At 31.9% G+C, this 14401-nt stretch overlaps 1 protein-coding gene across 1 annotated transcript in view; it reads left to right on the forward strand.

The window, feature by feature from the left end:
* Positions 1-14401, forward strand: part of LOC118185838 (activating signal cointegrator 1) — a 106685-nt gene that overhangs the window by 73654 nt on the left and 18630 nt on the right. The window contains exon 7 of the mRNA XM_035355757.2: positions 8849-8943. Within this exon, the coding sequence (XP_035211648.1) occupies positions 8849-8943 (95 nt within the window). The remainder of the gene's footprint in view (positions 1-8848; positions 8944-14401) is intronic.

The following is a 14401-nucleotide window of genomic DNA, read 5'->3' on the forward strand; positions in this document are numbered from 1 at the left end:
ATTTATTGACTTTGTATAAAAGCTAACAATATCAGATCGCAAGCAACCTACCAGTTGTGCAGTTTTGGAGATACTCGTTCTGAGTTTTCGGTCATTGCAATCTGCCTTCTATTAAATTCTCTTAGATCAGCAGCCTTTCTCATAACTTACAAAAGTAAGTGCAAGAATGATTCCTTACCTTCTTCAGCAGCAGTTGAGTACCATTCCCGCTTAATTACATGCCCTCCACATTATCCAGATGAGTTCACTGAGAAGTGTGAGGATCGTTATAATGTTTTGTCTTGTCAGTGTATGTTTATAAACATCATTTTTTCCATCTAATGTATTTTTTTAAGGTTGCAGAACAAAATGTCGACACTACCGTATAGAAGAACCTTGAGTGATATTTGGTGTCAATTTGCCTAACGAGGTAAAAAAGGAAAATACTAATATTTTCCGCATTTAAAGAGAACAACAAATATAACAGTGCATTTGAATGGTCATGTTTAAGAAGCCACCCATGGCATCAGTCAGCTGGCAATCAAACTGGAGCAGAAGTTAGCAAAATCCTTTCTTATCAATCTCAAGTGTTGGCTTTGGCTTCTTCTTTAACATCCAACTTAGCTGAAGACTTCCATCCAAGATTTGACTGTCGCTCTGAATTTGGATCTTAATCTAGCTTTTCTTTACCCCTGATCACTTTACAACAGTCTATAAGTAAATTCATGAATGTAAGAAAGCTGATCGCATTAAGCAGGAGAAGATAAATCATTGGACATGCAGCTTTTGAAAAATTATACCATCTGTTTTCTATAGCTGAAGTTGTGGAATTTAAATTCATTCACATGTTTTCCCAGAATTATAATTTGCCAAGTCAAAAAATTTATCAAATTTGTTATTGTCCAGTTTTTATAATGAATTTGTACTTAGAATTAGACTTTGGATTGGTGGACAGATTTTTATAACCTTAGTTTTAATGTGTTTACAGTGCATGTTATAGGCGAAATTAAAATCATATCTATTGATTACTCACAATTCGAAGATGGCATGCTGTGACAAATATTTCCAGTTGGATCAGTACTGCTGTAAGAAAATCTGTTATATATTTAAAAATTACAACAGTAGTCACTGGCAATGCTTCAAATATGAACAGAAAACTGGGTACATAGTTAAACAGATAATGATATACAGTACAAAGTCTGTAATCTAGACGTCCATTATCCGGAATGATCTATAATCCAGACCTCAAAGCCACAAACTTACGCATGCGCGTAATGTGTTTATGCATCCGCGTAAAGCGATTACACATGCACGTTTGATGCGCGCATCCACTACGCATGTACGTAAAGTCAGTAAAGCATTTACCCATGTGCGCTTCCAATAGTGAAGAAAGTAACAGAGAACGTTATTGAAAACGAAAAAATTTTGGTTGACAAGTTAGTCGGTATTCTCAACACAGCAACTACAGGACTTGAACAGTGGAACTTTGAACAAGAAATTATGTCTGTTTATAGAATTAAAGAGAAAGTATTAGCACAAAAAACGAAGCAACTTAGACAACTTACATTGATAGAAATGTTTACTAAAGTAAATAAATAAATATTAAGCTTTTTTTTTTTGTAAATTTTGATACCCTTTAGATCATAATTGCTCCTTATTTCATAAATTACGGTTTCATATTTTTGTATAATTTCTGCATGCCATTTTACCAGATTTAAATTGATGATCTATAATCCAGAAAAACCCCTAATCCGGAATTGCCGTAGTTCCGACGAATCCGGTTTATGGACTTTGTACTGTGTTTTAAAAAATGTTCATTCTCTTTAAGAAAACTTGCTGAAATGCAGGAGACTTTAAAGAAAGATAAACTCAAATTGAAACAAGATGTACCTACTTGGTGTTCTCTTTTTAACATCATTTATGTTAAAAAAAAAATTTATAAACAAAGAACCTATAATTTCTTCTTTTGCTATATTAGGTGAAAAATAATTAATTTTGTTAGATCAAGATTGGAATATTATGAAAAAGGCGACAGAAGTTTTAAAAGTTTTCAGTGAGGTAACATAAGAAGTGTTATCAGAACTAGCCATTTCTCTTTCCAAAAGAGGCATTTTTAGTTTAATTAATGACAAATCAGATGAAAGCGTACAAGGACAGAAATAAAGTCATGAGGTTGTTATAATTTGGTGTATTTAATTATGGCAAAGCACACTAGGGCTATCTGCCTAAGGAGAGGGATGCCTTCATGGAGGACTTTCTAAGGGAAACTGGCTCGTATACACGTTACACATGGGGAAAACCACGAAAACACCCATGCAGCCAGCCCGTTCGCGGGATTCGAACCTCGGACCGAACTACCAGTGTTCAGCGACTTTACCGCTCGGCCGCTGGTGGGCTGAGGTTGTTATAAAAAAATAGAGTTGTTAATTAATGATGTACTGAAAGGGTTGTCAAAAGGGTTTAGGTTTACTTCTAACAAAGAGCTAGTGATACAGGCAACTTTCATGAATCCTCATGTTAAAAAAAAAAACAGGGTTTTGCTGGTGATCTAAAATACCCAGAATGCTACAATAATGTTGTAGTAATAATGAAAACTTAATATCAGATGCCATAATATCAGCAGCCAAATCAAGTTGTAATATATATAGGGAGAACTCTTCCATATGGAAATAGAAAATGAAACTATCAGCAAACTTCTAGGGACACAGGGCTCGGGATCTGCTGCAAAAGTGGAATTAAATAAACATTTATAAGGGGGATTATTTACTTAGAAGTAATGATACCTTATTATGTTGGGAGTCCACAAAACTAATATATCCCATTTTGTGAGCTTATTCTAAAACGATAATGCAGCCAAGCTACTTGTGCCCTGCAAATTGATCTTTTCAAGAGCAGGACAGATATGTATTGAGAAAAGAAACTACTTCTCATCAGGAAATTTAACTAAAACTATATTTATAAATCAGAACTTAGTTTTATGGTAGACCAGTATATTTTATTAAATTTTTAGTGTTAAGTATTTTTACATTGTACATTTTATAGTGCTGGTAGTTCTGGTGTTAGATATTTTTTCGTTGTGCTTTACAGTAGTGACAAGATACAAATTATAATAATAAAATAATGTAATCTTTAACAAAAGGGAGGTTAGTTTTCATTATTTAAAAATTTTGTGAGCGTTTTTTTTTTTTCCAGAATTTTATTGTTAATTCTATGCAGAAAGGAAATCTCAAAACTACAGTTGAAAAAAATCAGTCCAGGAAGTGAGCAGTTTGATCGTGGCCATTGAGAAACAAGGCCATCCAGCTTTCTAGTAATGTCACCATGAGTATTGCGAAGAAACCTCTCTTCTCCCTTTTACAGCAAGTCAACCCAGAACATGCTTATTTATCAGTAGAAGCTAATTTTATGTTATTCTGATGTAAATTGAATAGGAGAGTAATATTAATAATACTATCTTAACATTTATTTTATATTATGCTTTTAAAACTTCAAATATCTGAGCTTATTTTTCTTAATGCTTGATAAAAATTTTTACCAGGGTGATCAATAATTATTTATTTTAATCTCATTTTATTTTCTATAGTTTGGATAAACTTTCCAACACCTATGCACAACATGAAAATGTTAAACTTTAGAACTACAAGCAAAACATTGCAGATTATTTTTCATTTATATATAAGCATGAAAACTATGAATAAAAAGAGAATTTTACAACAACCAACTTTTTCTTACAGACTTTTTTAAGTAGTACATAATTTTCTTCAGTATGACAATAAATAAAAGAATGAGCATTTTCGATTATTACATTTATTTTTTAAAACAAAATTCAGTGTAAAAGATCTTTTATTAAACTAAATATTAAAAAGGCATATTTCATTATTCATTTATCGATATAAATACATTAAAATTTAATTTTTAATGACAATTTTTAATGTCAGTATTGTTTTAAACTGACAAGTCAAATGGTATTATGTAAATACATCTGTTATCATTAAAATAATTATTAAACTTGCAGTCATCCATATTCTCATAGAATAAAAACCAAAGATCTATTTTTAAACTTTCGCAGAAAATCATTTTGCTTTAGTTTTGCCTACTGTCTTTATTAAATAAATTTTTAATTCAGATATGAATTCTTATTATTCTGTATTAATCTTTAGTGAAATCTTGATATGTCTGCATTAGAATTTATGAACATAATAATTAATTTCCAAGTTCTCTAGATCAAAAGTAACTATGTCTGAGTTGGAACCCACTGCAGAATTATGCTTTAAATTTTGAATTTGTGAGGTAGTTAGCTGAGGTTCTTATCTTACATCTCGTTACCGAAGTAATGTGGTAGAGCCTATATCATATCAAGAAAGTGCAATGACAATATAGGATACCGGACATCCCTTGCAGAAACACTTCCTTTTTTTAATTGTTTATTCTACTGCATCTATTTGAAACACCATATACTCTATAGCTCTTCAAAAATTTAGCATTTTGCTAATGTATGAAGTTTAATATAAAAAAAGTAATAGCAAATTTTTTAAAATTGAATATTTTAAAAAATAATTCTAAATTTTATAAGCAACTGGTGTAACTTTAAAAAAAATATTTTTGAAAAGTTTATTTAAAGATTTTTTAAAAAATATAGTATTAATTATAATTTTCACAATAAATTTGAAAATATGACAAAAAAGTTGAAAGGGTAATGTGCCCCTTTAAAATATTATAAACAAACAAATTTGAGTTTTTAAATGAGAAACATTATTACTTTAAAATTTTTAAAACTATAATGACAAGCACTTATAAAATAAAACTGAAATAAATTAGATATTACAAATGCTATTTTAAGTTCCAGTTCTGTGTATTCTCCTGAAAATTTCTTTATAGTGAACATTTAATTCTATATGATTGATATATAATCACAATGCACATGCATTTCTGCAATATATGAAACAAAATTTTGTATGCATTAAATAACCTTATAGTATTATGCACTTAATTGACCATTACAATATCTACATGTAGTTTATGAAGCAAAATGCATTTCTTAACAAAATTATACAATTCACTTTGAGACAAATTACAGGAAACAAAACTTATTGTACCTTATTTACATTAGCAATGATTTAATGTTTACTTTTGCATTTTACACTAGTTATTGTTTACTTTTGTACTTTTACACTAGCTTTTCAATGGAAATCATTTTGGTTTTAAAAACAGACATATGAAACATAGAATATTTAGTCTATTTAATTTTTCTTTAAATATCAATGAAGTAATAGTAATGAAAGCTCACCCTGCTTTTTTTAGTTGGAATAAAGTCTTTTCTTTTATTGAATGTATCACTTTTCTTTCAGATCTGCATCATTAGGAAAAGCAGAAACATGTACTTTAAGTCCAGATAATTTCTATCACATTGTGACACTGAACACATGTAAGACATTGTACTGTTTCTGGAACAACCCACAAATTGCCAAAAAAGCTAAAATTTAACATAGCCAACGGCAAAAAAAAAAAAAAAAAAAAAAATCATGGTACATACCAAAATTTTAGGTCAATAATTGCAGTTTAACCTCTTCTCTCGCAGCAATGGTGACTAAAAATAACCTTTGACCCAGTGCTGCCCTTGCCCCCAAAGAAGGGGCGCACTCTTTGTGCTTACGTCACACGCTTTACATCGCTAAGCTGTAAGGTCTTGTTCTCGAAGGCCACAGTTTGATTCATTAGTTCTGGAATATGACTTTTGTCCACTCATACATTTACTTTGTAAACTCTATATTTGTTGACAGTCAAAACAAGAACATATGTTGATTTATATATTCAGTATGGTTTCACATCCATTACAGTTCATAGAGAAGAAAAACCTCCATGTGTTATTTTCAGCAAGATTTTGACAAATGATTCCTGGAAACCAACCAAGCTTGGGCAACATTTGCAGAATGTTCATCTTCAACACAAAAATAAGGCCCCCCCTTTTTTTTGGAGATGCATGAAAATGCTTTTAAGACGAAATTAGAATCAGCAGGAGCATTACAAGGGGGGGGGGCCCACAAGATTATTGAAGCTTTCTGTGGGTTGGCACTGGAGATAACAAAGCAGAAGAAATCGCTTACAATTGGAAACTTTGATCAAATCCCGTGCTCTCAAAATGATGGAAATCATCCGGAGAAACGAATGGAGGAAAAACTTGTGACAGTTTCACTATAAAAGAGTACTGTTCGAAAGGGAACATATGATAGTACATCATACTGTGTGGAACAGTGACATGGCAGTTGATATCAAAGATCAAGTTATGCAGGAGATTAAGCCTGCAGCATTTGGCTTATTTTTAGTACGACTCAATGAATCAACTTAGTTATAAATTCTTCTCTTCTAAAAACAACCACTACAGCCTCAAATATTTTTAAAGATTTAATCTTTCTGTGAGTCAGAAAATCTCTTGCGGGATAATGTATACGAGTGCTGCACGTTTCAAATACTAGATATGTTGGGCACAAAATCTGGATTTCAAGAGAAAAAACTGTCTCCCAAAAGTGAAAGGCATTCTCTATATGATCCATCGCCAAGCACTAGCTTCATAAACTCTCCTAGCTCCATTAGGGATGGTTTTTGATCAAACAGTTTAAATTATGAATTTTATCAAGGGTGGAGCTCTGAGTGCATAAATTTTCAAGCAGTTATGATTGATTTGGATGCAGATTAACATTTGCTTCTTTCTCAGATGGATATCTTTTTCTTTCAAAAGTAAATGTAATTGAGCAAGTGTTTGAGCTTAGAATGGAACTTAAATAATTTTTTGAAAATTAAGGAAATGTATAATTTATGGGCTGGACGAGAGTAATGGAGTTTATTTTTTTGCTATTTTTGAGGAGCTGAATAAATTGAATTTTCATATGCAAGGAAGAAATACAAACATCATAAAATTAATTTATTCTTTAAAAGCTTTTATGAATAAACTAGAAAACTGGAAGAGAAAAGCTAACACGAAAAGTGCTGTTATGTTTGAAAATTTGTTATCATTTCATGTTACCAGTGCTAATGTTCAGGTAGATTCAGAATTAGCAAAAAATGAAGTTTGACAGCATGGCAAAACGAATTTAGAGGATATTTTCCTAAACTTTCTGACAAATAGTTGGACTTAGTTTGAAATCTATTCAAATTATCAGTTGAAAAAGTCTTGGTGTTTTCCAATATAAATTTGAGAAAAAGACATATTTAAAAAGAAGTCAGTCTGAGAATTTGGGCTTTTGATGTGCAAATCATAACCAGAGTGCATGCAATTCTTCCATTCATGTCGATATATCTCTGCAAATCTGGAATTTCATCTCTGTTGCAAATGAAAGCGACGCAGTAAAGTAGATTTGTCGGTTGAAAGTGACTTGCATTGTGCCCCTTCGGGCACTCTTCCACGTATTCAAGAACTAGTCAGGAAAAAACAGTTGCAGGTTTATCATTGAACAATTAGGCATGCTATTAAACATTTTATTAATTGAAGTATGATTTATTTTATTTAGTTTTACTTTATGAATGTGAGAAACTAATTTTATTTAAGTTCTAGTATTTATCAAAATTTCTTGTACTTCTTGTTTGACTGAAAAAACATGCTACAAAGTAATCTAAATTTAAATTAATTGTATATATATTTTTCTTTCTTTTTTCCTTTCTTTCCCTCTCTTTTTTTGGGGGGGAGGGGGGAATGGTGAAAAGGGGTGCATGGGGCAAAAAAAGGTTGATAACTCCAGATGTAAAGGGTTGTAGAGTGCATATAAATAATTGTAGTATGCATATAGCTATAAAATTTTATTGTTATTTTTGAACAGACTAATAAAAACGTAAGAGAGTTAAAGAAAAATTCCATAGCAGAGTTTTATAATAATTTATAATTTCAAGAAGATTTATTAATTATGCTAAGGATATGCATTGTTATTAAAAGACTGAGTAGTATTACAAAGGGCAGGCATTCTGTTTGTAGCCAGTAAGGAAGTTGTTGCTTGTTCAAATAACAAATATTACATTCATAATTTTTTTTGCTATTAAAAATTATATTTTTAAATAGCTGATATTTGTTTCCTAGGCAGATTTTGTATTTGTAGAATTTGAAAGATAACTGATATGTCCTTGTGCTACAAAGACTGCCAGCAGCTTCTTTGTATACTTATTTCTATTTATTGCATAGGATTTTATGCATGTTCTGCTATCACAACTATATTTTGTAGATGATAAAAAGCATATTGTGAGAGATGTCTTTTTTGATTTTTAGAGACTGAGGTTTTTATCTTTTAAAATATTTTTTCAAAATGAAAGAGATGAGATTGCATGGGTTTCTGTCTCAAAATGTATTGAGTTTTTTAATTTGAAATTATTTATATTTAAGTTTGAATTTTGTTAGATTTCAAAATTCAGACCTGCAATAGAGTGTGACAGTTGAGTACGGAAATTATTATTTTTTGAATTTTTACACCATTTTTCAACAGAATTATTATTTTTTTCTCTGTTATATTCAGAAACATTTCTGTTGTTTTAAGTGTTAGTAAATCTTGTAATAAAAACTGCATTCTGTTAAAGTTTAATGTAGTTTATTTTCACAATTAAGTATATTTTGGATATAGACTTTAGCGAAACTCCTGTTTTCTTGAAAGCATTTCTTCTCGTAGAAGTCTAATACATGTGATCTAGTTACATCTGTCTTGTAACAATAGAATTTGAGAGTTCTGATGCTTAAATTGTGTCATGTCATCCTTCCTGTATGTGTTTCTGCTTTTAATATGAATTATATTTTTAATAAATATATAATGCAATAAAAATGTATTGTACTTTTAAAATGTTTAAAATTTTTATTAAATAAATCTCACAATAATAAATATGATCTATTTAATAGGCAATTGTGCTTTTCCTGATAGTTATCCAACTGGATGCTTACTAGGCTGTGTGGATCTTGTTGACTGCTTACCTCAAGAAGAATACAAGATTCAAGTAATATTTTTCAGGAAAATTTATAATAATAACAGTAAAAAAATATTTTAAAATTTAAGCAAAAGACCTTTAAAATTATCTGGAACGTCGAGGAACCTTTTTTTTTTTTTTTAAATTTATTATTATTATTATTTTTAAAGCATCTTGGATTTCTTCTGGACATCTGTCATTGAAAACTAATAGAAAATACTTATCGGGATCAGTGAATGTATATCAGTGTCATTAATGTTTTCTAAATAGTAGATAGCTTCTTGACAGTATTTCTTTAAATATGTCTAAATGTAAAATTGATGTACCGTATATTCTGACATATACCGCGCACCTGTAAGTTCAGAGTACAATTTTTAATTTTTAGGTATATTCGCTGTGTGACAATCTTCCTTTTCTTTTAAAAAAAAACCCTGAAAGATGCCTATTATTGACCTACAAAAGCAAAAAAAAAAAAAAAAAAAAATATTTACTGTTGCATATTGGAAATATGGATAAAACTCCAGGAATGTTTGTTATGATAGGAAATAAAAACAACTGATCTGAAAGGAACAAAAACAGTCCACATAAGAACAGCAGGTCACAAAAAACTCATTACACCATAATGCTTTCCTGTTTAGCAGACTGTAAAAAGTTAAAGCCCATGGTTATTTTTAAAAGAAAGACTTTGCCGAAATGTAATTTCCCAGATAGTACACTGCTGGCCAACCAAATTGCAACACCAAGAAAGACAAGAGATATCACTACAAAATTTATTTAGTAGATAACATGTTAACCAAGTATCAAATGATTAAATTTATAGACTTCCGTGAAGTGTGGTTCCTTTCACAATCAGTAGCCAGAGTAGCCGCCATTGTTGGAGATCACCACTGCCACCCGCCTCGGCATTGATTCAAAGAGACTTTAGATGTGTTCTTGGGGTACAGCAGACCAAGCAGCTTCCACACGTTGCAAAGTTGATGTGGTGTGGCAGCTTGGGATGTAATCTGGGTCAATCGTTCAGCAACCATGGACCACATGTTTTCTATCGATGAAAGATCCAGAGAGCGAGCCGGCCAGGGAAGCAGTTCAATCTGGCGACTGACGAAGAACCCTTGGACAATGTTGCTATGTGTGTCGCGCATTATCCTGTTGAAATATGGCTGTGGGCAAGACCTGAAGGTAAGGAAGGACAACTGGCTCCAACACCTCAGAGATGTAGCGCTGGCTGTTTAAAGTACCGGCAATGCAAGGAGTGCTAGAGTTCTATCCAATATAGCCCCATACCATAATACCCGGTACAGAACCAGTGTGGCGGTGCATAACGCAGCTGTTCAGCATCCTCTTTCCACGGTGTCTCCACGCTCGAATCCAACCATCGTGGTGTTGCAAACAAAAGCGTGACTCGTCAATTTCATTCCATTCTGCCGTCCACATCCTTCTTTCATCGCACCATTGGCGGCGGAGACGTCTGTGGTTCTGCATCAAGGGTAGACGAAGCAATGGATGTCTTGCAGACAGACTATTCTGCTGTAAACACCGTCGAATGGTACACGCAGACACTGGATGATACATTACAGACTGAATGTTGTTCATGATGTGACTAAGCAATCTGTCACTGCCATGCACACAATGTTCCTGTCATCACATGAAGTGGTGCACTGAGGTGGATGCGATCAAACATGTCGATCCATCGTTATCTCCTGCATCCAACAGTCACATATCCACATTACAGTTGTTTGGTTTCGTCCAACATGAATATCAATTTCCCTGAAAGATAATCCACACTTTCAGTAGGCCCCTATCCTTCCTCTGTCGAACTCGGATACTTAATCAAATGAGGATACTGTTTACTACGAGGCATAATTGATCGTTTTTTTGAAAAAACCCACAAGAAAAACACAATTGCCGAACTTGAAATCGTCGAAAACTCCAAGCCTTAAATAGTGTTTTGAAGTGGCGCGATAGGCGCCTGTGATGTGCGTCTGCACTGAAATTCTAATCATTTTCATATCTCACCTCCGCTAATGCATGTTGTAAATTTCATGTTATTTGCATGCTTCCTTCAGGGTGTTGCATTTATGGTGGCCAGCAGTTTATTTTCATTTGTGTTCACAAGAAAGAGTGTATGGACAAAAATGGTATGAAACCATGGCTAAGAAATGTTTGGCAAAAGCATCCTGTTACCTTACAGGATCCAGAAAGCATTTTAGTTTGGGACATGTTTAAATCCCATCCAATGGATAATACCAAGAAATTGTTGAAAGAGTGTAATACAGACATAGCAGTTATTCTAGGCTGATTAACGTCAATAATTCAGCCTTTAGATGTGTGAGTCAACAAATTATTCAAAGAAAATTTAAAATGAGAGTAGAATACATGGCTGCTAGAAAGTGAAAAAAACATTTACAATAGGAGGTTAAATGCTTCATGCCAGTCTAAAAACAGTGAGTGAGTAGAAAATAAAAGCATGAAATAAAACTGAACCCAACATAAATCAAAAGTCATTTAAAAATGTAGTGTATTTAATAATCTAGATGGAACGAAAAATGATTATTTATTTATGGAGCAGAGTAATAGTGATGGTGAAAATGAAACAAAATTCAGTGATGTTCCTGAAGATATAACAGGACGAATATGATGAACTTTTCATATATCTTATGAAATAAAAGTTTTTTTTTATTTTATAAGACATGTCATTTCTTTTAAATAAACAGCATTTAAATATGTGTAGAAATCTAATTTTTGTATCTCATCTTTTCCTTATTTTTAAATCTATTACATGCACTTGTAAATTTTGATCTAATTTTTTGTATTAAAATTGCATGTTCTATGCCAGAATATATGATATATAATTAGTTGGAAGTTGTAGTTTTAATGTTTATTTTATGTATAACTGGGAATAATTTCCTTGTATTTCCAGAAATTGGTGTAATTAAGTCATAGCAAATTATTAGCTAATGAATTGATCTTATTCTTCATTAAGTTTGTGATACATACACAAGCCATTTTCATATCCATAAACATAAAAGAATGAGAAAGCATTGACAACTTCAGTATATATCTGAATTTTCATCTGATGTAGTCAAAAGTCTTTAATCCGGACTCTTCGGGACCGATTTCGGATTATCGATCATCAATTGAAATCTGGTAAGATGGCATGCAGAAATTATACAATTAAAAATATGAAATCGTAATTTATGAAATAAACAGCAGTTATGATCTAAAAGGTATCAAAATTTACAAAAAAAAAAAAAAAAAAAAAAAAAAAACTTAATATTTGTTTATTTTATTGAACATTTCTTTCAATGCGCACATGCGTAAAGCATACATTACGCATAGTCGAAATTAGAATATTGCAACCAGAAAACTATTTTATGTGTATTCGTGATATTTATAATGACGAGGAAATTGATTTAAATGATATCGGAGTATATCGAGATGAAACACTACATTTAGTAAGGAATTATAAGCCGAATAAAATAAAAACATCTGCCCTGAAGATGAGGATAGTGCTGACAGATCAACTTCCAGTTCATTGCGCGCCGCGACGCCCCCCCCCCTCCCCGCAGAGCAGAGTGAAATTGATAAACAGATTTCGGAATGGTTAAAGAAACAAATCACCTCTCTGTCACTTTCTTCATGCTTTTATCCATTTTTTGTAGCAATTCCACTTTTTGTTTAATGGACATCAAAACATGCTTTCGCTTTGTAGATCCTTTGGCAGCTCCAGAATCGGAAATTCTATTTGACATGTTCAAGTTTAAGCTTACTTTTATAAAATTGCTCTAACAGTCTGCAAAAATAATAAGCCGGATCCAATTCAAAGATTAAGCAACAACGCAATCTGCAACGTTAACTGAAATAGATAATTAGATAATTTTAGCTTAGCTTATACCGTCCATTATACATTAAACGCGCATGCGTAAATGCATGTGCGCAAACGTTAACGCATTATGCGTTTAGCATGCGCAGACTGTTTGTAGCTTTGAGGTCTGGATTATGGAGGTCCGGATTAAAGACTTTTGACTGTATTCATCATATTTATGGCAAAGAAAATTTAGTTATAGATGCTGTGTCATAAATTGATGCATTCTCAGTCATTGATCATGATGAAATAGCAGATGCTCAAGAAAATAATGAAGACTTGTAACATTTAATGGCAGGCAGTACTTCCCTAAAATTTAAATCATGTACATTGCCATCTGGAAAACATTATGGTATGACAACTCAGCAGCCAATATCAGAACTTCTATTCCTAAAACATTTCACACAGCAAATATTTTGCAAAAATCATAATTTTGTTTGTCCAAGTATCAGGACAACTGTAATACAGATAACTGAAAAATTTATCTGTCCAAATATGAAGAAATAAATTCGTGAGTGGACAAAGACTGTATTAATTGTCAAAAGAGCAAAGTCAAGAAAAATACAAAATCTGAATTTGCTGAGTTCCAAGCATCAGATCTTAGATTCACTGTTGTGCATGTTAATTTGATTGGTCCATTATTACCATCTGATGGTAAGATGTAATGTCTGATATGTATTATTGACTGTTTTTCCTGTTGGGCAGAAGTAGTTCCCTTACCAGACATTACATAAGGAATGGTAGCCTAAACATTTTATTTATGAACATTGGATTAGCAGATCTCGCGTGTCTGGTTCCATAATCTCAAATCACAACTCCATATCACCCACAATGAAGTGGGAAAGTAAAGCAGTTTCACTGAACTTTAAAAACTGCAATAAAGGTTCACAGCAATACCAGATGGATAGAAATCCTACCTACTATTCTTATAGGATTAAGAGCAGCAATATGTCCTGCTATTAATCACTCTCCACCTCGAATGGTATTTGGTACACATATAAGGTTACCAGGTGAGTTTTCTGACCAACCTACCACCAAAACTGAATCTGAGTCATTTAACAAATTTACAAACTTTGGTATTTTTCCTTTATCTGTCTGCAAATCTGGCAATCGTATCTCATTATGCTTTAAAAAAGAAATATAAGAACAAATAATATGATGTAATAGTCTATAATAATTTATAATAAGGCAATGAGAAAAATAATTTAATTACAAAAAGAGTAGAAGGGGCATTGCTCATGTCAGTGAGGGTTTACTTCAGGTAGAAACTGTTTGCCTATTGCATCTATAATGCAATCAAAATAATCTTTTTATAATTAGAATGTACCCTTTTTATAATTAAATTAATTTTTCTCATTGTCTTATTATTAATTATTATATCATATTATTTGTTCTTGTGATTTTTATGAAACTGCATGCAGATAAATGAAAAGTATCCAAACTTTTATGGATCAGCTTAATACCAAATTAAATCACCAACTACTACAAAATAATCTGTGTGTATCCAAATTAATCACCAATCTGCTTTAACAAACAAATATAAGAACAAATAATATGATGTAATAGTACATAATAATTTATAATAAGGCAATGAGAAAAATAATTTAATTATAAAAAGGGTAG

The sequence above is a fragment of the Stegodyphus dumicola genome, chromosome 9 (assembly GCF_044657685.1).
Source record: "Stegodyphus dumicola isolate Sdum_Otavi_A_Nest chromosome 9, ASM4465768v1".
Taxonomy (NCBI): domain Eukaryota; kingdom Metazoa; phylum Arthropoda; class Arachnida; order Araneae; family Eresidae; genus Stegodyphus; species Stegodyphus dumicola.